The sequence below is a fragment of the Pinus tabuliformis genome, chromosome Q (assembly GCF_031772625.1).
Source record: "Pinus tabuliformis cultivar Carrire ecotype Pingquan chromosome Q, CPIR1, whole genome shotgun sequence".
Classification (NCBI taxonomy): Eukaryota; Viridiplantae; Streptophyta; class Pinopsida; order Pinales; family Pinaceae; genus Pinus; species Pinus tabuliformis.
The window spans coordinates 1131520681-1131548293 of NC_142296.1; the positions used below are offsets into that span (position 1 = coordinate 1131520681).

Genomic DNA, 27613 nt, shown 5'->3' on the forward strand with positions numbered 1-27613 from the left:
TTACAATGATTGTATGCAGTGCTTCCCATTTGAAGACTTCATACACTAAACTACTTGTTGTTGTTCTGCACCTTGATTTATACTCTTCTCATGCTATCCTTTCTCACTCTTCAGAACATTAGATTATGCATTGAATCTTCTCTTGATGAATATATAATACTTGCAAAAAGTCTTCAAGGAAATACCCATGACATGATAATAGCAAAACTTACCTCATCCTGCAGAGCATATGTCAGTGCTAAACAAAAACAAAAAAATTAGAATACAAAGAACCTAATGAAATTAAGAGATGAACATGCATATATAGAAGATACTTACCTATAGCTTACCTCTACTGCACCTTGCTCTTTGCTGCCCTAGAAAGTCTGGTCCTTTGCACCCCTTGACAACACTTGATCTAGTTTTTCTTGCCTTCTAGGAGCACGATATTTAATCTGATGTATCTCTGCGATTTCAGATCCCCAACATGTGATCTTCAGTCTTGTAGAAGCCCTTTGAGTCTTCTTTCCAATGCCACAAGTCTGACCCGATTTGGACTCTTCAAGACAAAGTTATGCCCAATCTCTCACAATGACCTAATTATGGACTAGTTCAGTAGAGCGAACTTTTATGACGTTCCACATGTCACTATTTCCTCCTTCGGCTCTGAAATTGATACATAGACAACTACAGTCCGTGAACTATCCTCCACTTTTTACAGAATTCCAGTCATCTTCTCAGAGAGAGTTATGACGATTTTCCCAAGGTCACTTCTTTGAGATGAAATTTGGGAGCCTGCAAAAACCCTAACTTCCACAGATCATATCTCCGAAAATATAGCGAACCAAGATCTGAAATTTGGTCACGACGTTCATCAGGATTGCAAATCAAATGGGTTTTCATTTCAGAATCTAAGACTTTGCAGAAATGAAGTTATAGTGAAAATGCCATAATCGCTTCATTTGGAGGATATATGAGATTTATTTTTATAGAGTTGAAAGGGGATTCTATAGAGACTATTGGAGGGATTTTAGGAGCTTAAAAAATTATTAATTATTGACTATTGAATGACCTAAACCAATTATGAGTGTTATGCCACAACCCCAAAGGGTTTTAGCCCACTAACTGGGTTACTAACTTCAAACATGAATATCTCTCAAATCGTGAAGAATTACTTAGCGTGCCATATATCAACGGAAACATCTCAACGAGTAGAATCCATTTAGAAGATCCTTGACTCAAAATAGAGTGAGTTGTCAAGTCAAAATTATTTTGCAAGATCGGGTTAGCCCTTGGTGCTACTTAGGTTGACATCAATGACAAGCTCAAATCATCTTTAGATCAACAGGTGGGAGCCTAGGAAAAAAGCATATGCTCTCTCCTAGGCCCCATTTGAAATGTGTAAATCTCAACTAAACCTCTCCAATGGACTATTGAGCGCGCTAAACAAGTATTGTATGCAAAATTTACGATCCCATGATGTTGACGTACCAACTAAACCCATCGAGGCCTACAAACATTTTGTTGTTTCATCTTTTAGGGTTAGGTTTTTGGGTCTCTATAGTTCTTTCTTTATGTTAAAAGGCCATGTTGATGGCCTATTGTAATATCTTTTATGAAAGCGCATAACCACCATCTCTCTCTGTTCAGAGATAACTGCCACCATTCTAGCTAGTCTATGTTCTATAATATTTTGGTATTTCATTTATTAATAAAAGTCAAGTTTCCACCACATTATTGTAGTCTACTGTATTTCTCTATGAGTGTCATTTATTTTCTTGCATTTCATTTCATTCCTTGTACGACCTGGGATCATTGGGTGAGGTGGAAATCTCTACTTTCAACAACATCAACAACTCTTCCAACTTTCCTCTGGGTGATGGAGAGTAGCAAAATTCTCCACCTCAAAGGGAGTACAACATCATAAATGTTGATAGTACTAACAATCTATAAAAATATAACATTCTACAACTTGTGAAGGGCCATGGTCATTTGTCTAATGTCGGTGAAACAAATAGAATGAAGTCAAAAAATGGTATTATGAATTAAATACAACATCTTTGTTTGTGAGAATAATTTTTTGTTTGTGCTTTTTTATGTAATCTCATATTTTAGCCCCAAGGTCTAGCTCAATTAGTAATTGTTCTTGTGTTGAGTCCATGGAGATCTTGAGTTTAAATCTCAATGAGTCCTTTCTAGTTACTAGCTACCTATGTCATTGTCAATCGATTTGCCTCTCATTCAAACATTGTAGAAGAGAGGTGGAAGAAATTTGTGAGGTCCAACTTGGGACTATCATCCCCTTTGTTCATCTACATGTGTGAAGGAAGAGTGAGATTATATCATTGGAAAAAAATGTGAACTCATAGTTTTGTAACGATGTCATAGTGATTAATCCTTTAGCATCATGTACAACACCATTTATGTCAAAGAAGTTATAAATAAATGATTGATGTGATTAGGTTAATTAATCAAATATTAACTTAACTATTCCATCAAGATAACTTAAACCATGAATTAAGGCTTCAATCTCTCTTTTATATAAATAAATTATTTTAGCACTTATAACTCACATATATTCATCAATCAAATCATATTTCTATTTTGATTACATTTTAAATAAGTCTTTTGCGTTATTCAAACCCACAATTGCATTCCATTGGTGAGACTGCAAACTGTCCCCCACCCTGCTCCCTCTTCCTCATGCCCCCATCCTTTATTTCAACCTCTCTTTTTTTTATCATTTAAATTTCACTTGTATCGTATTCTTATATTCCTCTTAATGACCATCCCTTTTTAATGGTAAAATGCAGATTTACACCTAAAGACATTGCATATTACATATGTCTTGCAAGTAAAGTAGTTTTAAATTCTGTTGGATGCCAATAGACTATATTTTAGAAAATGTATGTCTATAAAACCTATGTTTATTTTTCATGGATTAAAGCTATTGTGGTATTTTATATAATTTTTTTTTTTATGGATAATATAAAGTACTCATTTGAAAAACAAGGTTAGATTGATACCACTTAATAAAAACATTTTCACATTCCAATAAAAAACTTGGGAACGAGTGTTCAAATGGTGTTGTCAAGCTTGTTTCTTGTTTTCATTGCAAACTTGCTTCACATGATCTAGATATATTGATTAAGTTGTTGCATCTATGTCATTGCCATGAGAACAAGGCTTGCATGCTAATGAGGTGGGAACCCCACATTGGGTACAAATTTTACATGCAACTACTATTTAATGTGTCATATCATGTTTGCTTCTCTGTTATTTTATTTTATTTATTTTTTGAGGAAAGAAATTAGTCTCTCTTTCTCTCTTAGCCCAAAGGGCAAGAGTGAGATTGCTCACATTAGGTTAGTGCATGTTCAACCACTCAAGATAACCCTATTTGACTAATTTTTTTAGTAGTTAATGTGAGAATATTTGTAATTATGATGACACTAAACCATTATGTATCTGTGGCGGTTTGTTTGATCATCCCCTGATTAGGGGTGAGTGTCAAATATTATTTTTATTAGCACACTTATAAAATTTCTTTATGTTATTGTGTTTAGTGGATATGTTTTTATTAGCTTTTCTATTATGTATGATTAGTTGTTTTGTGAAATGTTAAACACTTTACAAGTGTAAATAAAATTTATGACATATGATAGCTACCTACTTGTGATGTTTACTCAATTCTAAGGATTAATATCATACCTAATCGATTATTAATCAAGTACACATAAATATTAAGTATATTGACCTTGATGAGTTAGCTCAAGTGGTTCATTGCTTTTAGCTCCATGCAAGAGGTCTCAAGGTCAATCACCTAGGCTAGTTGTTTATGTTGCATGTTTCACTCTATGTCCCTACCAAGATAGATGTTATAGTAAAAGTTAACAACTTTACACTGTGTACCATTTGTAGAAGGGGATGTGCCCAAGGATTTCCCTGTGAAGTTTCCTTTAAATAAAATTATTAAGTATTTTTAATTAAACATTGGTTCATTGTTAAAGTGGTGTTGTTCCCATGTCATTCCCCTCATTTCATTTGCATTGTAGTTTGATGTTTCTTCTTTACCTACACCCAAATGATCATGACCAACTCTATTTTAGTGATACCAATATACAATAGAATCGTAGATAATATAGTGCACCTCAATGTTGTACAAAGTTGGATATCGACACTCTATAATCGAGTGAGTGTAACTATCAAAACCTATTATTACCTACACACGTTGTAGTATATCATGTGAATTTTGCTTCAATAGAAATAAATATTACTATTTTTCAAAGCATGAATATATTGAGCTTCTAAAATGATGCTACCCGATTAAAATATGTTTACATTCTAAAATAAAGTTGGGAACAAATATTTTAATGACGTTGTCAAGTTTGTTTGTTTTTGGTCTTCTATACTAGCAAACTTCACGTGATTTAGTTTAATTGATTAAGTTGGTGCATTTAGATTGTTGTGAGTACATTGGGCTTTGCTTGCCAATGAGGTAGGGCCCCATGACAGGTACATTTTTTAAATGAACCTACTATTTAATGAATTTTGATGTAAATATGTCACAACATGTTTATTTCTTCATGGATGATCATGTCAAATGCATTCTTTTAAAAGGAAGTATTTGTTGAGGTTTTGTTGATTGAGATCTAATTACAACCCACCACGTATAGCCCAATTACAATGGGCCACATATCCTGTTGATAAGGTTTTGACTGACGAGGTGATGCATGATTTGTTGATATGGGAGAGGCACACAAAACTAAGTTGGATTGAGCAACTAATTATTCTTTCAATACTCCTGGAGTTTCCCTTTATATGTGAAGGATTTGTGAAGGGTGAGGATTGATATGCCAATCCTAAGTTGTGTTTCATTTTCTATGTATGCCATGCTTCATCTTTCCCCATCGCCTAATATAGTTCTAACTTGCAAATAACCCTTCAATACATGGGATTGAAGAGATGTGTAGATATATACCCAAGTGTAAGTCACCGTGATGGTTATATATACTACATTAGTTTTTTAAATTTGTTTTGTTGGTATTGGTGAAACTCTTTTTTTTTAAACCAAAACCAAGTATAATTGTAATAAAAATAGCTTGGGCATAAAACTCAGATGTGGTACATGACATACTTATTTAGTGACACTGATCTTAGAGTTACAAGTTCTGTCTTCATCCAGTTTATGCTTTCTAAATACATCATATTTGAACATTTAGTGCTACTAATATCCCTACGACACTTATAAAAGCACAAGAAATGATTGAGTAAAAAAACAAAATTTGCAATCATTAAGCTAGATGTGTCTAGTTATGAATTAGGTGATTCTTGGGGACAATTCTATCTTCATATTGTGCTTGGTAATTCCTCTCCATCTGAATGTGGATCTTAACCAAAAGTGGGTGCCAAATGTTAACTACAATCTTGAAACTGTAGGTGCATGATTGAAAGGGATGCATTCCTTCCATGATGAGAGATATTTCTTCATGAGCTGATTTAAAACAAAATTCTTTGATGATGCCCCCTGATGCAATTACCTTTTGAGGTTCTGCTATGGGGACAATGAACAAAGGACACACATAATCTGACAACTTGGGTAAACTCAACTTTGAGGATGAGGATGTTAAGATTCAACATAGGCAGCATCAATGTCGCCTCTCCATCACGCAAAGGGCCAAGGAACAGTGATCCAAGCAAAAACAACAATAACTTCATATAAGCCATAACAAAAGGTGCTATTAGAGAACCTTTTTGGCTAATAAACTTTCTCTCATTATATTTCATATATAGTGATATTTGTAAATCTATGTGTGATTTCTTAACATAACTCACCTTTAAACAAGCACAAGTCCCAATAAACATAATAAGACGTCGTAAGGATACCACAAATAGAAGCTACCCTTTGCAATTTATGATTAATAAAATGAAGTCACAAAAATAGAATAAAATTTGATAAGAAAGCTATGATATACGATGTAGTTCAATTCTTCTATGTTTTAACCATTTTTAGGTCAAATTTGTTCGAGATTCAATAAGATTGGTTGGAATCACATGTTTTAACTACGAAATCTACAAAATCTAAAATGTCCTACTTTTTTTCAAAAAACTAAATTCATTTATATATTAAAAATACATTTTAAACAAAAATAAATAAATAAATAAATTCACCATCTACTAAATTAGACTATAAATTCTAACATAAAAATACTAAAATAAAATATAAAACATTAAAAAGATGCTACTTACATCTTTAATGGTTTTCTCATCTTTACTTCACTAATATTTATCACCAATTTTTCTTTACTGCAAGCAACTCTATCATTTTTTTAAATACCCATTTATTTATTTTCCGAATTTAACTTCCCAACAGCAAAGCCAAGCAAAGTATATCCACAGACGAAATTGGGAGACATGGCGTTAATGAATCCGATGTTTCATATGATACCGTTTTGATCTTTAAATGTCTGGAGCTAATACTTGACATCACGTTTCCAGAAACATCCGCTTTCTTCATCATAAAAATGCTCCTCTGACTTGAACTCATGCCCCTGCTTGTAAGTGCCCCGCCCTATAATCCACATTTTTCTCCTCTTGCAGTCCAATAATTGTTTCTACACTCCTCTTCATCAACGGACGTTGCAATAATTTTGGGTTGCCCTTGCTGTATCTCTATGCTATGAAAATCACTCAATCTCTCACTATTTACACGAATTAGAATATTTCAACCATGCAAAGTCTGTCATATGCTCATTCAAGGCCGGTCACTACACCTACGCTAAATGGGAGCCATATCAAACATAGCGGCGCTGCGGTTTCTAATTTACAGTGCGTTTCAAGCTTAAAAACAAAAAATGCATCATCTGGTCATGGCTGCCATTTTTCCAGTCGAGATGAAAGGTTTTTTAGACGTGGTTATTTGTTGGATTTTAAGTTGCGCGGAGCTAAGAGGGGTAAAATGATAATTACAATGGAGGCCAGTGATTATTACAGTACACTCCAGGTACCCAAAATGGCCACCAAACGAGATATTACTGTTTCTTACAGAAAACTTGCACGTCAGGTATGCGTACAAGTTAGGTTCTTTTAATCTGCCATTTTAGTTCTAATGTATTTGTTATATATTTCACTGTTGAGGACACTGTTTTATAGTTTTGTTCAGATTAATTTGCTGTCTTACCCGAATCTAATTTTCTTATAAAGCTATGCAATGTTGGGCTATTCCATATCATCTATAACTTATGCAATGTCAGGTTTGTAGCACGATCCGTGGGCTCAACTACATAAATTTAGAAAAAGATTATTAAAAGTCTTATGAAAAGAAAATACATGTATGCCTACTTCACGTGAGAGGCAAACATGCCCCATTCATGCTTGGGAAACCCCAAATTTCAAGGACAAACGAGCTTGATGGACTTGACCAAGTATAATTTCTATGCAGAGTTCCGGAAACACACTCAGTTGTTCCTACAACATTTTTACTGGTTCCCGCTTTTCTGGGAGGATGACTAAAGTGAGCTTAATTACTTATCATAATAGTACACATGTTATAAATGATCGAAAGGAATTGAATGAGAATCCAAATGTGGTGTATCTAATCCCAATAAACGACAGGCCATAGGAAGCAGAGCAGCTCCCAATTCAAATAGCATCCTTTCCATGAAGGACAGATCATAATAACCTTTGACATGGCAGCCAAGGTAAACACCAGCAAAGCAGGAGCAGGAGCAGAAGTAGCCTGACAATCAACGATGTAGCTCACAGTCTTCATGCAAACAATAGGTACGGGAGCAACTAATTAAGCAAAAGCAGTTGGACAGATAGGAGGAATAAAACTTCGTGTCAAGTTTGGATATAAAGATGTAATTTCAGAAGGAAGTCACGAAATAACTTTAAATCATCTTAAAAGTAACTCCAAGAGCCCAGCCTAGGTGTTGGCAGGGCAAATTAGTTGGTGTGCAGTAGTAAGCCAGAACCTACTCCAAATTGAGTTCTCCCATATAAGAAGGTCAACAGAAAAAACAACAAACCTCCTAGCCAATCTAGCAGTATAGGAAGTTCAGCACAACAATAAATCTTCACCTAAAACTAGGTTAAAGGAAAGGGAACTGAGAAAACCCTCTCACTATCTGGTATACCCTCACTATATTAATCACAAGGTACCTTTCAGATTAGCTCTCTTCCATGGACATCCATAGGTGAATGGCAAACCTATGGTGGCCTCCTATCATCCTTGGAGGGATAAGATAAATGTGTCTTGTGTTTGAATGTTCCCCACTGTTACCTCCCAAACTTGCACTCAAGTTATAAAGTCCTGAAACCTGAGTGCAACTGTAGGTGAACTCAGGAAGGTTGCCCATTATAACCACATCAACACTTCCTCTCACTCTAGGCCAGCTCTCCTTCAGCACAAGGGGTTATACTAAGTATAAGCAAAACTTTAGAAATAAATGGGATGGTGGACCAAGATCAGTGCCTATCCAGTGGGTGATGGAGTCAAGGTCTACAAACAAAGAGGGTTTGAATACTATGGAAAGACATAGTTAAGCCATACACCAATATGAAATGACTAGTCCAAATAGATTTTCGGGTTATTCAAGATTAAGTGAGAGCTCTTATCAAGATGCACCGCCACAAGCATGAATTTCAGCAAATAACATAACATGCAACCATAATTAGTGAAGGAGCAGCTACAAAATGAAATTACAAGTAAAGGAGACAAAGGAGGATAACCTTCCAATTTCCAAAGAAAGAATAAATAAACAATACATCACATATTCAATTACAATCAATGTTATCGAAACTGAACTTGTGAGCAAATCAGAAAACCCTCTGAACCAGGAATTGGTTGGAACTAGACTAGAACCAGTGAAAAAATTGGACCAAAAAACCGGTTAACCAAAAACACATAAAATATTCAAAATTTAAAGAAAAACATATATATTCATGTGCATCCATATGAATCCAAACCATTTATACACAAATAAGCAAAAATTCTCATTTATATAGCATGCAAGGGTGAACATAATAAAAAAAGCACCGAGTGCAATCCATCTTTGAACTAAAAATACATTAACAAGCAGGCTCTAGATGGCCTCTAGCATCTGAAAAAAATCATGCTACAACAAATACCTACATATCATCAAAATTATTGCCTATATTGGGATCTTCATCATCAATATCACCCTCTAAGCATTGAAATAAAGAGAAAAAATGTAGCATGTCAAGTTAGGATTTTGTTTGAGTGATGGGTACATTTTTAGTAGGGTCATGATAGAGGAGTTCGACAACCAATGCCACTAACATCAAGGTACATAGAGGGCTTGGTGTTTTTGATTAAATACGTTCCATATTCTCGTACATAACAAAATTTAATGGAAATGTTGCAATCCCCCAATCTCGAAATCTTGAAAAACTGTTAAGTCTGTTGGATTTTGAGTGTTATCTAAAATTCTACTTTCTCCATATGAAATCTAATGAGGTTGGAACCACTCTCAAACATCTTGAGTCAATTCATGGTAATGTTAAAAATGTAAGTAAAAGGAAAGATAAAGGAGAATGTCATTTTTACTTCAAGAATTTAACATTACCATGAATTGCATAACAATAGTAGGGCTATAGGCTTGAATACTAGGCTGCCCCACTAAAAAATTCTTGTTTTTATTTATTTTTTAAATATTGTGTTTGGAATTTCTTTGGTCACATTGTACGGAACCGATTAGTTCATTGAAAAAAGGCTAGTTTGCTACCGAATCGGCCAGTTCTATTGTAGAACCGGTTGGTTCTTTATCAAACCAATCATTTATAGTTCCATACCTCAAATTGGACCAGTTTGACCTCCAAATTGGTTGGTTCCATCGGTTTTGGTTTGGTTTTTGATCCATAAACTGCCATGGATATTCCACTGGATAGTTCGTCACAACATATCTAACAATACTATATTAAAAATCTGAAAATTTTGGACTACTACAGTTTATTAAACTTTAAGATTTGGGGATTTAACTGTAATTAGTGCATGCATGCGAATGAAAATTATGCAGAAAAGTAGAGAATGACAAAATAAGCACACACACACAAGACACAAGATATGTTCTCTAGGAAACCCTTTTGGGAGAAAACCCAGCTGGAAGGTGATGCCGCTTCGCTGTTTTTCTCTGTCTGGAAATATGGCTGCAGGTACAAAGAAGTAACGCCTGTGGCCCATGGGCTGCTATAGTGCACAAATCCTCTCTGTGTGCTCTACCTCCTATCTCTCCTGGCTATCTTTGCTCAGCTATGGAACAAAATCCTCTCCAAAAAATGGAATGTGTCTTCCTCCTAGTGGCCCTGTTATAACCAATGTTTTACAACTCGGACTCGGACTCGGACTCGGCCGAGGATCGACTCCGACTCGGTAATGACTCGGCCGGCTCGATTTCAATGACTCGGTCGTTGTAAAAAATACATTAAATATTTATTTTTTTTATAAAAAAACATAATTTTAAATATTTTAAACATAATTTTAAAGATTTTCATTCAAGTTTCCAAACACACAACATTATAATATACATGGAAGACAACATATGATCAAAGTAGGCTCATGAACCAATCCATTATATCAAAATGGTACGGTGGTACCCAATGGCAATAGTAAATACATAGTCAACTGTAGTCTGTCATACATGATCAAAGACTCAAGAGTCAAAACAAAATACAAATAACCAAGGAGGCTAGTAGCTACTGCCAGAGGAGCCAAGATCATCTCGACCAATCTCTGGATCATCATCATCAGAGTCAGACAAGGGGCCCCATGGCTCCTCGTCATCATCATCGTCTCCAACTGCAACTGTAGAAGTGGTGCCAGTACCACTAGGCTGTGCAGCAGATGCAAGCTGAGATAGAGTACAAATGCGGCTGCGCTTCTGTCGTGGCTGAGCAGAGGAAGGCGAAGCACCTACAACTGGAGTCCTACTAGCTGGTTGTGAGACTGAGGCTGGTGGATTGGGATCTGCATTCAACTGAACATGCTGCAGTGGATCTCCAACATCAAGTTCATCAAGATCCTCATCAGGATCAAACTCTGGTAGACGACTCTCCACTACCCAATCTGATGTTGGATCAATGTCTTTCAACACAATGGGATCTGAATCAGGTCTTTTGTTCAGCAATTGGTTCCGTCTGAGCCGAAGGTTGTATTGGACAAAAACTAGATCATTCAACCGTTTTTGCTCCAAACGGTTTCTCTTCTTTGTGTGAATCCTCTCAAAGACAGACCAATTGCGCTCACACCCAGATGCACTGCAAGTTTGACTCAAAATACGAATTGCAAACCTTTGCAATTCAGGGCACTGGCCACCAAAGGCCTCCCACCATTGTGCTGCAAAAAACATAGGAGTGTAATGAATTATGAGTTAGATGAAGGCTGAAGCTCAACAAAATTACAAATTATATCTAACTTTCAAATTATAAATGATTTAACAAACTTTAATAAAAAAAGTAAAACCATTAAGAAATTGAAAATTGAAATTTTTGTTTACCTGGCTCATCTGCTTCTCTTGCAATCTTTGCTAGGTTCTTCCCAAAGGTACCTGTTGCATTGCTGAAGGATGTGACTTGCTGATGTATCAGCAGCTGATCAGACTCCGATGGGACCATGCGCTCAATGCAATCAACCAGTCCATCTCTGACCTCCCCCCTCAAAGCTCCTGACTACTTAGCTTTATAATGATACCGTGGGTTCAAAAAATACCCAGCTGCATGTATAGGGCGATGGAGTTGATTGTTCCATCTTTCATCAATGATTGCCCAAATGGGCCCATACTTTGCCACTCTATCCTTGTATGCTGTCTTTATTTGCTCCTTTGCTTGATCCATAGCCTCATAAATGAAGCCCATAGCCAACCTTTCCCCATCCACCAACCGCAACACCTTAACTAGTGGCTCAGCAAGCTTCACAATCTCTGCTGCCTTTCTCCAAAAAGTTTCATCATGGACTTTCCTTTTCAATTCTCTGCCTTCTGGTTTGTTAGACCAACTGCTTTGATTCCATTCATCACTGGAAAACATCTTTTGCAAGTTTCTATGTTGGGAAAGCATAGATTGCAATGTCAAAAAATGTGTAGCAAATCTAGTGATGGCAGGCCTAATAATATCCTTGCCTCCAGTGTGTTTCCTCATGAGACTCAAAACCAGTGTATGATTGTAGATAAATTTTGTTATGCTTTTGGCATTATCTACAGTGTTTCTGACCCAATCTAATTTTCCAATATCCTCAAGCATGAGGTCTATGCAATGTGCAGCGCATGGGGTCCAAAAGATGGTCTTGTGTTTTTCCTCTAACAGTCTACCAGCAAGAACATAGTTAGAGGCATTGTCTGTGATGATTTGAACAACATTAGCCACCCCCACATCCTGAATAACCTCATCCAATAGCTGAAACAACAAGTGGCCATCTTTTACCTTATCAGATGCATCAACTGATTTTAAAAACATGGTTCCCTGTGGGCAGAAGACAAGAAAGTTTATGATGGTACGGTTTCTTTGATCAGTCCATCCATCTGACATGATGGTACACCCTGTTCTTGCCCATGATTCCTTGAAATCTTGCAAATATTCATTAATTGATTGAATTTCTTTCTGCAAACGAAACCCCCTTAGCTCTTGCATAGTAGGGCCTTTGAAGCCTTTTCCAGTAGCATGTATGGCCTCAAACATAGGCTCATAATATGGTGAACGAGCAGCATTAAAGGGGATATCAGCATCATACCACCATCTAGCTATGTAGTCACAAGCAGTCTCCCTCAATTCTTTCTTCCAATGGTCATCTAAAGTGGGCTGAGCAAGACCTTTACTAATACTAACTTCAGGACCATGTGCATCTGATGGAGAGGAGCCTGAGTGAGTGAAAAAACTTTTGATAGTCCCATCACCCTTCATTCTACCCTTTCCCTTATCTTGAACAGAAGCAAAAGAGGGAGGAACATAACGGAAAGGGTTTGATGCATCAGTTTGAGGGATAGAGGAAGAACCCTCAAACTCATAGTGGGGGTTGGCAGCCATCATTCTTTGTATCTCCCTCTTCCTCCCAATTTCAGCCTGTATCTCTTTTTGCCTAGTCTTTTCTTCTTTAAATTTTTCAAAGCTTTCCAGCAAATTCTTTCTAATCTCCCCAATTTGATCAGAGGGACATGCAGTAATATTGCCTTTAATCCCTGCCAAGTGTTGTTTCAGCCTATGAATCCCCCCAGGACCTGACTTAATTTTCCTATGGCAAAACTTGCAACACATCTCACTATCAACCATTTCAACATATGCCCAAGCAGGATCTTTTGCTCTAGGTGCCATTTTTTGACTAGGAAAACAATCTGAAAATGAAAAAAAAAAAAAAAAATTGATTCAATGTTCATTTATTTGACTAAAAACACTCTCTAAGCTATCTTGATATGCACCTAAAATTTACTAAGTAAAAACAGATTTATAGAGGTGGAAAAAAATACCTCCAGGCACAAACTGCCTCCTCAAGTTTGCTCCAAGAATCAGCTCCTCAATGCTGCTCCAAATGGCTGCCCAAGAAGCTCCTCACTCCAGCTACAATGCTCCTCCAAGACTCCTCATTGCTGCTCCAAAACAAGCTCAAGAACTGCTCACTAACTCTCAAAGAAGACTCTCACTCAAATGCATAAGACTGCTGTGAGTGAAATGAGAGCATTTGGCTGTCTTAAATAGAGTTTGGGAGGGGGAAATGGACCCCAAAAGCATTTAACAATCTACCATTACCCTTTGGAATCCACAAACCCTACTTAACTTTACCAAATATCAGCAAAAAAGTGAATTTATTTGATAAAATACGCTGCCCAGCCGTCCTTTTAATGACTCGGCCGAGTCAATACGGACCCGGCCGGGTTGACCGAGTCAGCTATGACTCGGCCGAGTCATTGGATGACTCGGCCGAGTCATAGCTGACTCGGTCAGCCGAGCCGGGTTGCTGGCCGGGTCAATGTTTTGGCTAGTGACTCGGTCCGAAACGGCCGTTTCGGTTTCAACTCGGCCGAGTTGTAAAACACTGGTTATAACACAACCAGATAGCCTACTAGTGGTTAATTTTGACATCAACTCTTAAGTAGAGTTACAATATAGACTCTTCTAGAGTTTTTTACATCACAAACATGTGGCTAGTCCCTTTTCCATAAATAATGGGGGTTGGCACTGCATCCTCTCGAACTATAGGTATGAAAACAACAAGGTCAACTTTTGAGTGGCATAACTTTTGCATACGGACTTCGATTGATGCGCTTCTTGCACCGTTGGAAAGATCTTTGTGTGTAGAACGTCGTTTGATGCCTTAGAACGTTCCCAGAAGGTTTCAGACCTCGTTTCGCCAAACTGGGTCCCGTCGGTAAAAATGGTCCCTTGAGTTGATTCCTCCACTTTTTCCACTCCAAATGCATCGAGATGGATGACAAACAATAATGATCCAATTCGGATCAATTTTGATAACATTGATGAACATGTAGCCGATGTATTGACGAAGTCCCTTCTTAAGGGAAAGCATGAATATTTTTGAGACAAGCTTGGGCTTGTGGATATCTCCTCCCAGATTAAGGAGTGAGGATGGACACCTTGTTCTCCATGTGTCATGTACTATGGCCAGGACTAATAGCCGTAAGTCTAGTACATGAACATGGATAGGGAGAATGGTAGATTGGATAAGCATCATGGACTGACATTCTTGAGACATGTACTGTGACCAGGACTAACAGTTGTAAGTCAAGTACATTGATCTAATATAAGAATGGTCCGGAGGACTAACAAGAATGGTAGATTGGATAAGCATCATGGACTGACATTCTTGAGACATGTACTGTGACCAGGACTAACAGTTGTAAGTCAAGTACATTGATCTAATATAAGAATGGTCCGGAGGACTAACATTTCCTTGTGTCAAGTATTGTGACAATGGATTAGGAAATGGTCCTGTGAGGACATACTTTGGTGAACCTAGGTGGAGTATGTGCCTTGGAGAGGCGGTGGTGTCCTATTGAATGCCTCCCAACATTGTGCTCTGATCTAGTGGAGAGATAGAGCTTACTTGTCAAGGCCTTGGTATTTTGACAATGCTGGTTATGATGATGTTATCATCAACGATGCTTATCAATCTGAATCTTTTCTTATATGAATATTTCAACTTGAGACTATCTTGTTGAGTCATTATGAATACCTCCCTAGTTAAGAGGGAGTGTTGAAGTTGTAACTAGAGTTGGTCTTCATAATGTAAATTTATCATTGATGTATTTATTATATTTTTGTCAAAGCATGTTCTTCATGCTTAGAGAGTCAAAAAGAGTAAAAAAGAATTTATTGAGTCAAAAGAAAAATTATTTGAGTCATGTCCCATTTGAACATTTGTAAGAAAAAAGAATTTAAATTTTCTTTTTGAGTCATAAGCCCACAAGATGACCAAGTCGGCCCTCCTTGGACAAGTTGGTCTGGTGGCACCTATTTGATCCTCCTGGACAGCTATATATAAGAGACAGTTCGACCTCTTGGAGAGCTCATTCATCATTCACCTCATCAAGTATCTTCTGTACCATAACAAAGAAGAAGAAGGTTGAAGTCAAAGGAGAGAGAAGGTAGTCAAAGTACAAGAAGAAAATCAATGTTTCGACCCTACTGCACCTTGCACGTGTGACATTTTTTTGTCGAGCAGGGCCGAATTTCTTAGGTAATTGCGGGCCTAAATTCAACCTCTATTGCAAGGCCAAAATTTTGTATTTGACTAGTCTTGAGGAAGTTTGACCATCGTTGACTTTGACTTTTGGAGGAGACTTGGATGAGGGTTTGACTTGGTATCTTTGTGGCAGTTTGGTCTTGGTCTTGGCCTTGGATATCTCTCATTTTGATTTGATTCTATAAGAGAAGGATTGTTGGGTTTTCCGCTTGTGGGTTTCGCCCTGGCCTCTGGCCTAATTTCTTGTGTCCCTTGTGTCATTGTGATCTTTATGCTTTGAATATTTGTACAATTGCTTGATGAAGAAGACATAAGAAGTAATAAGAAGATATCTAATATTCACAAGTAATTATCAAGAAGAGGAATCAAGCATTTATGCTTGGTTTCTCAACAAGATCAAGTGAGGCAAAACATGTGGCATAATCAATCTAAAATAACAGTAGAAATTCCCTAACATACAAATTTATATCAAGGACTAGGGAGGGTTTCTAACCTCTACCCTATATTTTTTTTCCTTATGTAGAATTGCCCTCCAACAGATATTATCTCTAGCAGCAAATATAGTGGCTACCCTTGCCTAAACTCCAACCACCCATGAGAAAGAAAAGAGAAGGATGAAAACCTCACTTATGCTTGCCCCTTAACTTCTTCCCATAAGATTTTTAATTAGTCTTAGAGGAAGTTCCCATTAATTCAACCAGGATAAGCAATGGAGAAAATTTCTCTTAACATGGAGATCTAGCTCAATCTTTCATACAATCCACATTTCTCCCCCAAAGCCAATCTAAATTACGTGTGCAATAAATTTATTCTAAGACGGTGCTCCTCAACTAGTAATAAATTATGTATGGAAGATATTTGGAATGAGTCTTGACGCCACTTTTCACCTTCCTATGCAAAGTGCTCACATGAAAGATCCTTCTTTGAACATTCTTAAGGGCATGTTGTGCCACTTGTCTTCATTCTCGTCGGAGCGTTGTTCAAGATAGCTATGGGAATCTAGATAACTGTTACAAATAAAATAATGTTAAATGCCTAGTCAATGGGAGTGCTCTTCAAGGTAGGGCATTACTTAGGCCTTGGGGTATGTGCTATTTGCAATGTGTTTCTTTCTCCCTTGGAGCACTCATCAAGAGGTTCACCTTCCAAACTATGACAATAAAATATGCATATAAGACCATGTCAAGGGAGTGCTAAACAAAGTGGAGCACTAATCCTTCTCGAGATGAAGAAATGATGCCAAGTGTAGTAAGATGAGTTAGGGTGGTCCTCAAACCAAGTCAACAACCTTCTCAAAAAATGGATTTTGTTGAAAATGTAGCGAAGGAAGGCCTTCTGGCTTATGCCTTAGCCCATGAAGACCTCAAATTAGTCTTTCTCTAGCATGGATGCGAGTTCATGAGATAGACTTCAGTTACGATGAGTTGATTTCTAGTTTACTGGAATGGTCATCAAGTTTGCATGCGTAGTGTTGGAGCTTTAGTTCGTTGGAGTCTTCTTCAATTAGACTATAGGATGAGGTGGCAGTGACAAGTTTAGTTAGAACGAGTTAAGACTTCAATGTTGATTGGAGAGAGAACGAGTTGAGTTCTCAGTTAACTCACAATCACAACTAAAGGAAACTTGTGACACTAGTGTGAACTACTAATCGAACTTGGCCTCCTTGCATGTGTTAGTTTTTGGTAGCAACAAACATGTGTTTTAATCTCTATGGTGTCTAAGAGGCTAAGGAACATGAGATCTCCAAGACTCAGAAAAGCCTTAGAAACACCTCAGTTAGATTAATTAGCCAATAATTAAATATTTCCTAAATCTAACTTTGGAAAACTGGCTAATTAAATAAGAAATTGAGGGAATTTGATTTTGCTCTAGAGACTTCCGGAAAGTTAGTTGGAGTCAAGATGATCTTAGCCACCGATTGAAATGTGATCATGGCCGTTGGTTGCCTTGTTGACCACTAAAGTTGCACTTGAAGATATGTCAATGACTCCATGATCAAAGTACACTTGAAGCATTCCAACACCATCAAATCATGTCGAAATTCCATAATTCATCTTCTTCCTCTCATCATTCTGCTGTTTAAATTCTGTAGCCCTGCAGGGACATTGTAAAAATTATTTTAGTATGATGAAAAATAGTCATGTAACAGGCCTAGGTAGCTTAGGACTTCACTCGAGAGTTTTTTTCCTTAGCTAATTATTTGTGTTTTTTAACACTTATAATTAGTTGAGTTTTTCTCCCAGATATACCCCAAAGCTAGAGTGCAGCTTGATGGTAGAGTCTTAGGTGAGTCCTAGTGTCTAGAGTCAATGTATATTACCATACTAGATCATCTCTAAAGTTTTGCGGAATTTGGTTAAGTCTAAGTGTCAATTTTTTAATTGTTTAAAGTTTTCTGTAGGATGGGATTTTCGATGTAAATTTTGATATAAGATGTAATAAGTGTTGTTTAGAGAAATTGTAGGGCATATGAGTACTCAAAATTAGATCTCTACACCTCAACTTTCTATTTAGACACACTTTGAGGGTCAAAAAGTGATTATTCACCCCTCAAAACCCAATTGCAAAAACTGGCTGAAAAATAAAAAGTGGGAGATAATAAAATTCTCTCCAAGTGGAAAACACTAAAAAATGAAGTGGAAATTACCAAGGGGTAAAGGTCAAGTCAAAAGTGATGAAGATTCCATTTACTAAGGAAGCGATGACCTAGAAAAAATTCAATGGTCCAAGAGAACAACTAATGTCCCAACAAAATCAATTTTTTTGAGGAGATGCTCCAAGTTGTTGATTTGAATGAGATTTTATTGAGGAAAAATAAGGAGAATATTTCTAAAGTGGTCCAAACCACTCCGACATTAAATTTTCACTCCACCTAGCTACTCCCAAGGAAAAACGTCTCTCTCTCCTCAAGATTTGTGTAGGCATCTAAGGTTTCAATTTGTTTGAAAAATTGAAAGAGATCTAGTCGTTTTCCTCATGGGATCAAGCGATTTTCTTTTGGTATCAAGTTGTTTTGCTTGGAGATTTGTGCTACATCGAGATATCCTCCCAATTTTTTTATAAATTGAGCTTTGAGCTCCTCATTTGTAATGATTGTAACGCTTAGATGAATTTATGGGCTAGTGTCTCTGCCATATTTTGTACTCTTTTTTAGATCTAATAAAACAAAGACTTTAGGGTTTAGTCTATGTGGTGTTTTTCTTCTTTTTTGGAGGTATAATTGTTTCAGATCTCGTGCTTAATGCTCTATTTGTGCTAATTGATTTATTATTTCCACTTGCCATATTATTGGATTAATTTATGCAAGCTATCTTGTGTCAGTTTTTTGAGCTAGAGGACCAATCTAGAAGGAGAAGCACTAGAGGGTTTTTGGTTGAACCCCTAACCTTGTTTTTCACTGTGTAGTCTAGTTCCTTGTGGATCTAATAATTTTTTGTCAAGTTTGTAGAGGTCTATTTTTTCTGAAGCAGATCTTAAGTGTGGGGTATGTTTTTGGTTGAACAAATCCACTCCCAAGTCAAAAGGAGCAATAACCCATATTGATCTACTTCTCTCAAAGTCTGATCTAAAGATTGAAAATGAAGTTTCTACCCCAGATGTCTGAAAACATCTCATTTTTAATCAAGATCTGCTTATATTATGCACTTTTATTGTCAGATCTAGCTTTTAGAGCTTAATTAGAGGCTTAATCCCATATTGCTTGCACAGGAGTGGAGGTGTCCTCATCCTCTTGTGGCCGACAATTTGTATTTTTAACTTTATATTCTCTCTATGTTGTGGATCGATTTTTCTTGCATCAGATCTGATCTTCCTCTGCATGCTTGCGCAAATCCTTGTGGAGACATGATAAGTGGGGTTTTGAAGGCATTTTGAAGAGATCTACAAGTGGAGGTTTGAAGGAGTAACAAGTCTACATTTTCGAGACCTCGTCATACTCGGATTTGTGGAGAAGAAACCTTCTATCTCTCTCCTGTGCACAAATCTAGATCTTCCTCTTGAAGATTTGAAGTTGAGCCATCAAAGTTAGATCTATTGGCAAAAAAGCTAGATCTAGTGGAGAAAAAGCTAGATATATTAGATCTATTGAAGGAAAAGCTAGATTTGTTGAAGTTAAATTTAGATCTTTTGGAGGAAAAGTGAAGTTCCCTCACTTGAGGAACTCTCCACTATAATTCTGTAGTCATTGTAAGTATTTTTCTTATTTTCATCTTGTATCTTGAGAAGGGTATTTGCTCATTGAAGCTTCTTGTTGTAAACCCTCCTCAAAACCTAGGTCCCTTAGTTCTCTATAACAGGGTTTTTATCATAATAATAAAAGTGAAATTTTGTGGAGGGAGCTTGGGGACTTCTCCTTGGCATCCCGATCTCCTCATTTGGAAAGAGGATCCTTTGGTGAGTAGTGACCAACTTGTTTTATTTCTTTTGTTAGCTTAGTTTCTTGTTCATTTCATCATCTAGTTGCTCATCTAATCTCTAATTCACATATTTCATTAAGCTATTTAGCACATTGAAATGTACTAATTTTCATGGTTGATTCACTAGGATCCATTCACTGCTGATATTATTCATCTTATTGCTGGTATATCACTTATCTTATTGTTTACTTCATTGTCTAATTAGTTTGTATTTCCACATCTAGTAATCTAAGCAATTGACATTGTAATTGAGCTATAGTTGTCATTATAAATTTATAAACAATCTTGTCAATAAGCACTGTTTTAACTTTAGATCTCATTTACATTTTGCATCTCACATCTAGTAATTTTGTTTTTCTAAAATTTACCTCCAAGCATAAGTTTGGTTGATAGACCTCTAGAAAAATTTCCTCAACTGTCATTCAATTTCCCAAAATTTGAGTTTGGAGGAAAGGTAAAATGCATGACCTTGCAGTTCTCTTGCGTAGGTCCCTTGTAGGAACATAGGCATGCCGGTTGTCTTGAAGTACTAGGTGGGTATCATTAATGAGGCCATTGCTTCCTCATCCTAGCCTTCTTGCAACCACCTCAGTCCTTACCAAGTTGAAGTTGTTGGAAATAATACTGAGAAGGGGGGTGAATCAGTATTATCTAGCAATTTAACAAATCTTCCTTATTTGATCTTTTGAATTATTCTTGCATATCAGTACCATAAAATAATGAGCATGAACAAAGAAAATAGACAGTCACACCAAAGAACACAAGATGTAAGGTGGAAACCCAATGTGGGAGAAAACCACCTGCTGCAATATGTCTCTATCTTCTTTCAATTTAGAAATTCTTTTACAATGATTTTGTACTGGTGCAGTCCTTTACCAGTACGCAGGCTGCAACCTGCAGAGAGCTACAACTCTCTCTCGTTTTCCAGTCTCTCCTGGAAGGGAGCTACAACCCCCTACTTCTTTTCATACAAGGACCATTTTTCATAAATCCATAAGCATCAATTGATCATCAAGTGTAAGAGTATCACCCAATCAACTGTAGTAACCAGAACAATGATAAACAAAGATTTTAAGAGAAGGAAGCACCCTGCTCAACTGCCAACCTGAGTCCGAACTCACCCTGCTCAACTGCTAGCCTGAGTCCCTGGACTCACCCTGCTCAACTGCTGACCTGAGTCCCTGGACGCACCCTGTTCAACTGCTAGCCTGCGTCCCGGACGCACCCTGCTCAACTGCTAGCCTGCGTCCCTCGCACTGAGTCTATTGAACTGCCTGCGTCCCGGCGCACCTGAACCCTTACTGCACCTGCGTCAGACGCACCTGAAACGCTTCGCTCCTGCGTCTCGGACGCACCTGAACCCTTACTGCACCTGCGTCCTTCTGGGCAAAGAGAATTTCAAGACTTTAGAAATAACCCAGACAGTCAGATCACAGATCCGAGCAAGAGTCGAAGAGATCTCGGTCCATCAGATTCGCCTTGTTTAGATCTAGACCAGATCTTACCCTCATAAGATGTTCAACCAAAAACATGATTAATCCAAATGAACTCCTTTGCTTTATATAGGCAAGCTCCTCCCCAAAACATGGAACAATACCACGAGCCGACACCATAGAAACACAAAACCGTCGGCTAGAAACCACACAAGAAACCCCCACGTGCTTTTCTCTGTCTTGAAATGTGTGCACTGGGTGGACGCACCCTCTGAACGGCTGGCCTGCGTCCTTCTTAAAAATAGAGAGCTGATCATCAAGAATAGTGATCTATAACCTGAATGGGTTGCCATCAAGGACAACACCTGAATCATAATGCCAACAATCTCCCCCTTTGGACTTGATGGCAACCTCATGATCTTCAGCTTCATTCTCCCCCTTTGACATCAAGGGCAAAGGGTATGCTCCCCCTACGCTCATGCTCCTCCAGATCTGCAAATAACCAGAAATCCACCATGAAAGAGATAGAGACATATTGCAGCTATTTCCAAGATCTCCTTCTTCATAATGCCAACAATGCATTATGTGCTCCCCTTAAGCCTGTACCACCAATAAGAAGATGTTCAACAATAAGATGATGCATCAACAACCCCAGCTTTTGCCTGAGGTATTCAAAAGTGTCCCTGGGCAACGGTTTGGTGAAAATATCAGCAACTTGTTCCTTAGAAGGAACATACTCCAACTTGACCTTCTGTTCAAGTACTTGTTCCCGGAGAAAATGGTACTTGATTGGTATGTGCTTGGTTTTTGAATGCATAACCGGATTCTTTGAGATGCTGATTGCACTTGTGTTGTCACATAAGATAGGGATTGGAGGAGTACAAGTGATTTGATAATCCTGCAAGGTCTGCATCATCCAAAGGAGTTGGGTGCAACAAGATGCAGCAGCAACATATTCCGCTTCAGCTGTAGACAAGGCAATTGAACTCTGTTTCTTGCTGAACCAAGATACCAGTCTGGAACCCATAAAGAACGCACCACCACTTGTGCTTTTCCTGTCATCCACGCTTCCGGCCCTATCTGCATCTGTATAAGCATGAAGAGTGAGATCTGTATCTCTAGGATACCATAAGCCATAATTTTGAGTCCCTTGAAGATATTTGAAAATTCTCTTCACTGCCTGAAGATGAGTTTCCTTCGGATTTGCCTGAAATCTTCCAACTATTCCAACTGCATGCATGATGTCCGGTCGGGTACCTGTCAAATATAGTAAACTTCCAATCATAGATCTGTAGGTTGGTTGATGTACTGCTGCAGATTCATCATTTGCACTGAGACTACATCCTGTGACCATGGGTGTACATACTGGTTTTGCATCTTCCATGCCATATTTCTTCAAAATCTGCTTGAGATACTTGGTTTGAGATAAAAGGATTCCTCCTTCCTTTTGTTGGATTTGCAAACCAAGGAAGTATGTCAGTTCTCCTAGCAAGGACATTTCAAATTCTTTCTGCATGACTGAGGCAAAGCTTTGACTCATAGCTTCTTCATTGCTGCCAAAAATAATGTCATCTACATACACAACAAGTATTAGCAATTTGTCATTTTCAACTTTTATATATAGATTGCTATCTGCTGAACCTTTTGAAAAACCTTGTTGATGAAGATATTTGTCCAACCGGTAGTACCAAGCCCTTGGGCTTGTTTGAGACCATAGAGAGCCTTTTTCAATCGGCATACAAGATTTGGATCATTTCCAAGAATGAACCCATCTGGCTGTTCAATGTACACTTCTTCTTCCAAGTCTCCATTCAGAAAAGCTGATTTTACGTCCATTTGAAATACTTTGAAGTTCTGAAAACTTGAGAGAGCAAGGAACATTCGGATGGCCTCAAGTCTTGCAACAGGAGCAAAAGTTTCTTCAAAGTCTATTCCTTCTTGCTGTGCATACCCTTTACAAACAAGTCTGGCTTTGTTTCTAATTACTTCTCCATTTTCATTCAATTTATTTTTGAAGACCCATTTTGTTCCGATAACATTCTTATCCTTTGGTCTAGGAACCAGCTCCCAAGTGTTGTTCTTTTCGATTTGCTCAAGTTCTTCATCCATTGCTTTCACCCAACATTCATCTTTGCATGCCTCTTTCACATTTTGTGGTTCAGTAGAGGAGAGTAATGCCAAATAGCTTGAAGCTTCTGCAACTGTTCTTCTAGTTTGTATACCTGCTTCTTTCTGTCCCATGATCTGAGATTCTGGATGGTTCTTCTGAACATATCTGGATGGAGTCTTTTCTTCTATTCTTGTTCGTTCTTCTGCGTCTTCGTGAGGTTCTTCTTGAGATTCTTTTTGAGGTTCTTCTTCTTCATCATTCTGTCTTTGAGGGTAGCTTTCATCTTCTTCGATGTCTTCACGATGTATTTGCCTAGGAATGTATCCCTTCTCATCAACCACTACATCAATGCTGTCAACAATTCTGCCAAGTCTTTTATTGTAGCATTTGTATGCTTTGCTATGTGGAGAATAGCCAAGAAGAATGCCTTCATCTGCTCTAGGATCAAGTTTGCCAAGCTGCTCCTCAGTATTCTTGATATAGCATTTGCTCCCAAAGATTTTGAAATGCTTTACCGAAGGAGTTTTACCACTCCAGAGCTCATGAGGGGTTTGAGTGCTGTTCACCCGAACATTTGTCTTGTTGAGAATAATAACCGCAGCATGTGCAGCTTCACCCCAGAAAGTTGCGGGAGTTCCTGATTCATCAAGCATAGCACGAGCCATTTGTTGGATTGTTCTGTTCATTCTTTCAACAACTCCATTTTGCTGAGGAGTTCTAGCTGTAGAGAATTCTCTCCTTATTCCATGTTCATCACAGAAATCGAAAAATTCATTTGAAGTAAATTCCCCACCTCTGTCGGATCTGAGGCACTTAATTTTGTGACCTGATTCATTTTCAACCAAGGCTTTGAAGGATTTGAATTTTTCGAATGCTTCATCTTTGTGCTTCATAAGTCCTAACCAAACAAACCTGGAGAAATCGTCAATAAATAATATCAAGTATTCCTCTCCTCTAGGTGTTCTTTTCCTGAATGGTCCACATACATCTGTATGTACTAGCTCAAGAGGCATGCTAGCTGATCCTTCTTTCTCTGGAAAGTTAGTCCTGGTTTGTTTTCCAAACTGACATGATCTGCATATGGTGTTGTCAGGAATTTTGATATCTGGAAGATCGCGAACTGCCTGATATTTGCATGCTTTCCTTATTTGTGAGAAGCTTAGATGTCCCAACCTTCGATGCCATAACCAGTGCTCTTCATCCTTGCTTAGATAGCATTGTTGTTGTCCTTTTTCAAATATGTATAGATTATTTGGAGTTCTTTTCCTTTGAGAACTGTTTTACCTGTATCAAGATCACGAACAAGACATCCATTTGATCTGAATATAACCTCGGTTCTTTGATCACACATCTGGCTGACACTTAGTAGATTATGCTTCAATCCATCAACAAACAAAACATTTCCAGCCTTAACATCTTCTTTTAAAGGAGCAATACCTTTTCCTTTTATAGTTGCAGGAGTATCATTTCCAAAAGAGACTTTCTTTCCCTTTTCTAAAATAGAATAAGACTCAAGTTTTTCTTTATCACCTGTCATATGCTTCGAACATCCACTGTCAATGTACCATAGATTTTCCTGTCCTTCTGCATAAAATGCTATCCCACATCTTTCTGTTTGAGGTTCCTTTATTCTCCATGTTTTGGTTCCTGAGGCTTGTTCCTTTTTCCGTTCTTGTTCCTTTCTTTCCTGAAACCTGCTTCTGCATTCAAAGTCTTCATGACCAAAATTATTGCAAATAGAACATTCAACTTCATTTTCAAGAGACGAAAAGCTGTTATAGGTCTTTTTTTGTAATCCCTGTCATACTTCTTTGTTTTTGAGCTTCCCTAGTCATGATTGTTTTATACGCAACACATTGAGCTGCTTTGTGACCAAAGTTATGACAAGAAAAGCATTGTCCATTGAAGAAGCTTCTGCGGTTATTGAATCTACCAGCCAACTGATTGTAATTTCTATTTTCATCTATTTTTGAACCAAACTGGGAAGATTTTACCTGTGGCTGGTTGTGGCTTTTGTTCACCCTTAAGCTGGATTGCCCCTGATAGTTTCTGTTTGAAGTTTGTCCCTGCTTTACCTGATGATCTTCATTGTGCTTTTGCTCATTTCTTCTTGCTGCATCAAGATAACTTTTTGAAGTGGATGCTTGAGAAGTTTCTCCATTATAGCCCAGACCTGTCTTATTTAGTGGAGACCGCTGCACACTGATAATCTCATCCAAAGTTTCAGATCCTTTGACAAACTTGAGATTAATAGCTTTTGTTTTCTCAATTTCTTTTCTAAGACCAACAATTTCACCTTCTAATTTTTCAAGATGTTTTTCCTTTTCATCAATTTGAAATTGTAGAGTATCAATGATCATGTTCTTTTCTTCTATACATCTCTTGAGTCTAGTAATTTCATCATAAAGGTTATCCACATCTACAGCATCCTCATAATCATCATCTTCAAATGCCATTAACAACCTATATTTATTACCTTGTTCATCTTCATCACTGTTTGATAAGCCATCACTATCTTCATGGGTGTAGTAGCTTTTCTTATTTGTACTTTGTTTCTTGTTCCATCTAGCTGGTTCCTTTCCTTTATCCTTATAAGGACATTTTGCAGCATAATGACCTACTCTTCCACAAGCAAAGCATTTGAAAGGTAGCTTACCTCTGAACCTTCCAGAACCCCTTTGAAGATTTCTGACAAAATTTGATTCTTCTTCCTCTTCTTCTGGAACATAGCTTGCTTCATAGTGATCTTCTTTGCCTGATGCCTTAAAAGCAGCCTCCCTTCTGTCTGATGGACCTCCCTTTCTCATTTCATAAGCAGTTAGAATTCCATGTAGCTGAGACATAGTGAGAACACGGAGATTTTCTTTTTCTTCTATTGCAGATACTTTAGATTCAAACTTGGGGGATAATGATCTTAGAATCTTTTGAACTACTATAGACTCTTTTATTTCTTCATCCAAATTTTTCATACAATTAACAATCTCATCTACCCGAAGAAAATAATTAGCCACACTTTCATCATTATACATCTTGAGAGTCTCATATTGAATCCTGAGAGTTTGAAGTTTAGCTTGTTTTACCTGTTCATCTCCTTCATAGCTCGTGATCATTTTGTCCCATATTTCTTTTGCTGATTTGAAGTGCATTACCTTCATGAATTCTGTTTGGGATATACTTCCTAATAGAGTACTGACTGCTTTTGCATTTGTTTCATACTTCTTTTTCTCAGCTGGATCTGTAGGAGTAGCTGAAGGAAAAGCATAGCCTGTTTCTACAATGTCCCAAACTTCTGTACCAAGAGATTGAAGATATGCAGTAACTCTTACCTTCCAATAATTGAAGTTTGTCCCATCAAAAACCGGTGGCCTGATTGATGCTTCTCTCTCGTAGTTGCTCATGATGAACGATCTACCTTCAAGCGGTCAAGCTTTTCTGAAGGACCTGCTCTGATACCAATTGTTGGAAATAATACTGAGAGGGGGGGTGAATCAGTATTATCTAGCAATTTAACAAATCTTCCTTATTTGATCTTTTGAATTATTCTTGCATATCAGTACCATAAAATAATGAGCATGAACAAAGAAAATAGACAGTCACACCAAAGAACACAAGATGTAAGGTGGAAACCCAATGTGGGAGAAAACCACCTGCTGCAATATGTCTCTATCTTCTTTCAATTTAGAAATTCTTTTACAATGATTTTGTACTGGTGCAGTCCTTTACCAGTACGCAGGCTGCAACCTGCAGAGAGCTACAACTCTCTCTCGTTTTCCAGTCTCTCCTGGAAGGGAGCTACAACCCCCTACTTCTTTTCATACAAGGACCATTTTTCATAAATCCATAAGCATCAATTGATCATCAAGTGTAAGAGTATCACCCAATCAACTGTAGTAACCAGAACAATGATAAACAAAGATTTTAAGAGAAGGAAGCACCCTGCTCAACTGCCAACCTGAGTCCGGACTCACCC

The 27613-nt window shown here is 37.7% G+C and overlaps 1 protein-coding gene across 3 annotated transcripts in view; it reads left to right on the top strand.

The window, feature by feature from the left end:
* Positions 1–6357: 6357 nt before the first annotated feature.
* LOC149223527 (uncharacterized) overlaps positions 6358–27613 on the top strand; it is a 363518-nt gene continuing 342262 nt past the window's right edge. The window contains exon 1 of one of the 3 annotated variants that reach the window (XM_089385853.1): positions 6358–7042. In XM_089385853.1, coding sequence (XP_089241979.1) covers positions 6710–7042 — 333 coding nt within the window. In that variant the 5' untranslated portion in view covers positions 6358–6709. The remainder of the gene's footprint in view (positions 7043–27613) is intronic. The other 2 variants (XM_089385852.1, XM_089385851.1) reach the window with 2 other exon arrangements.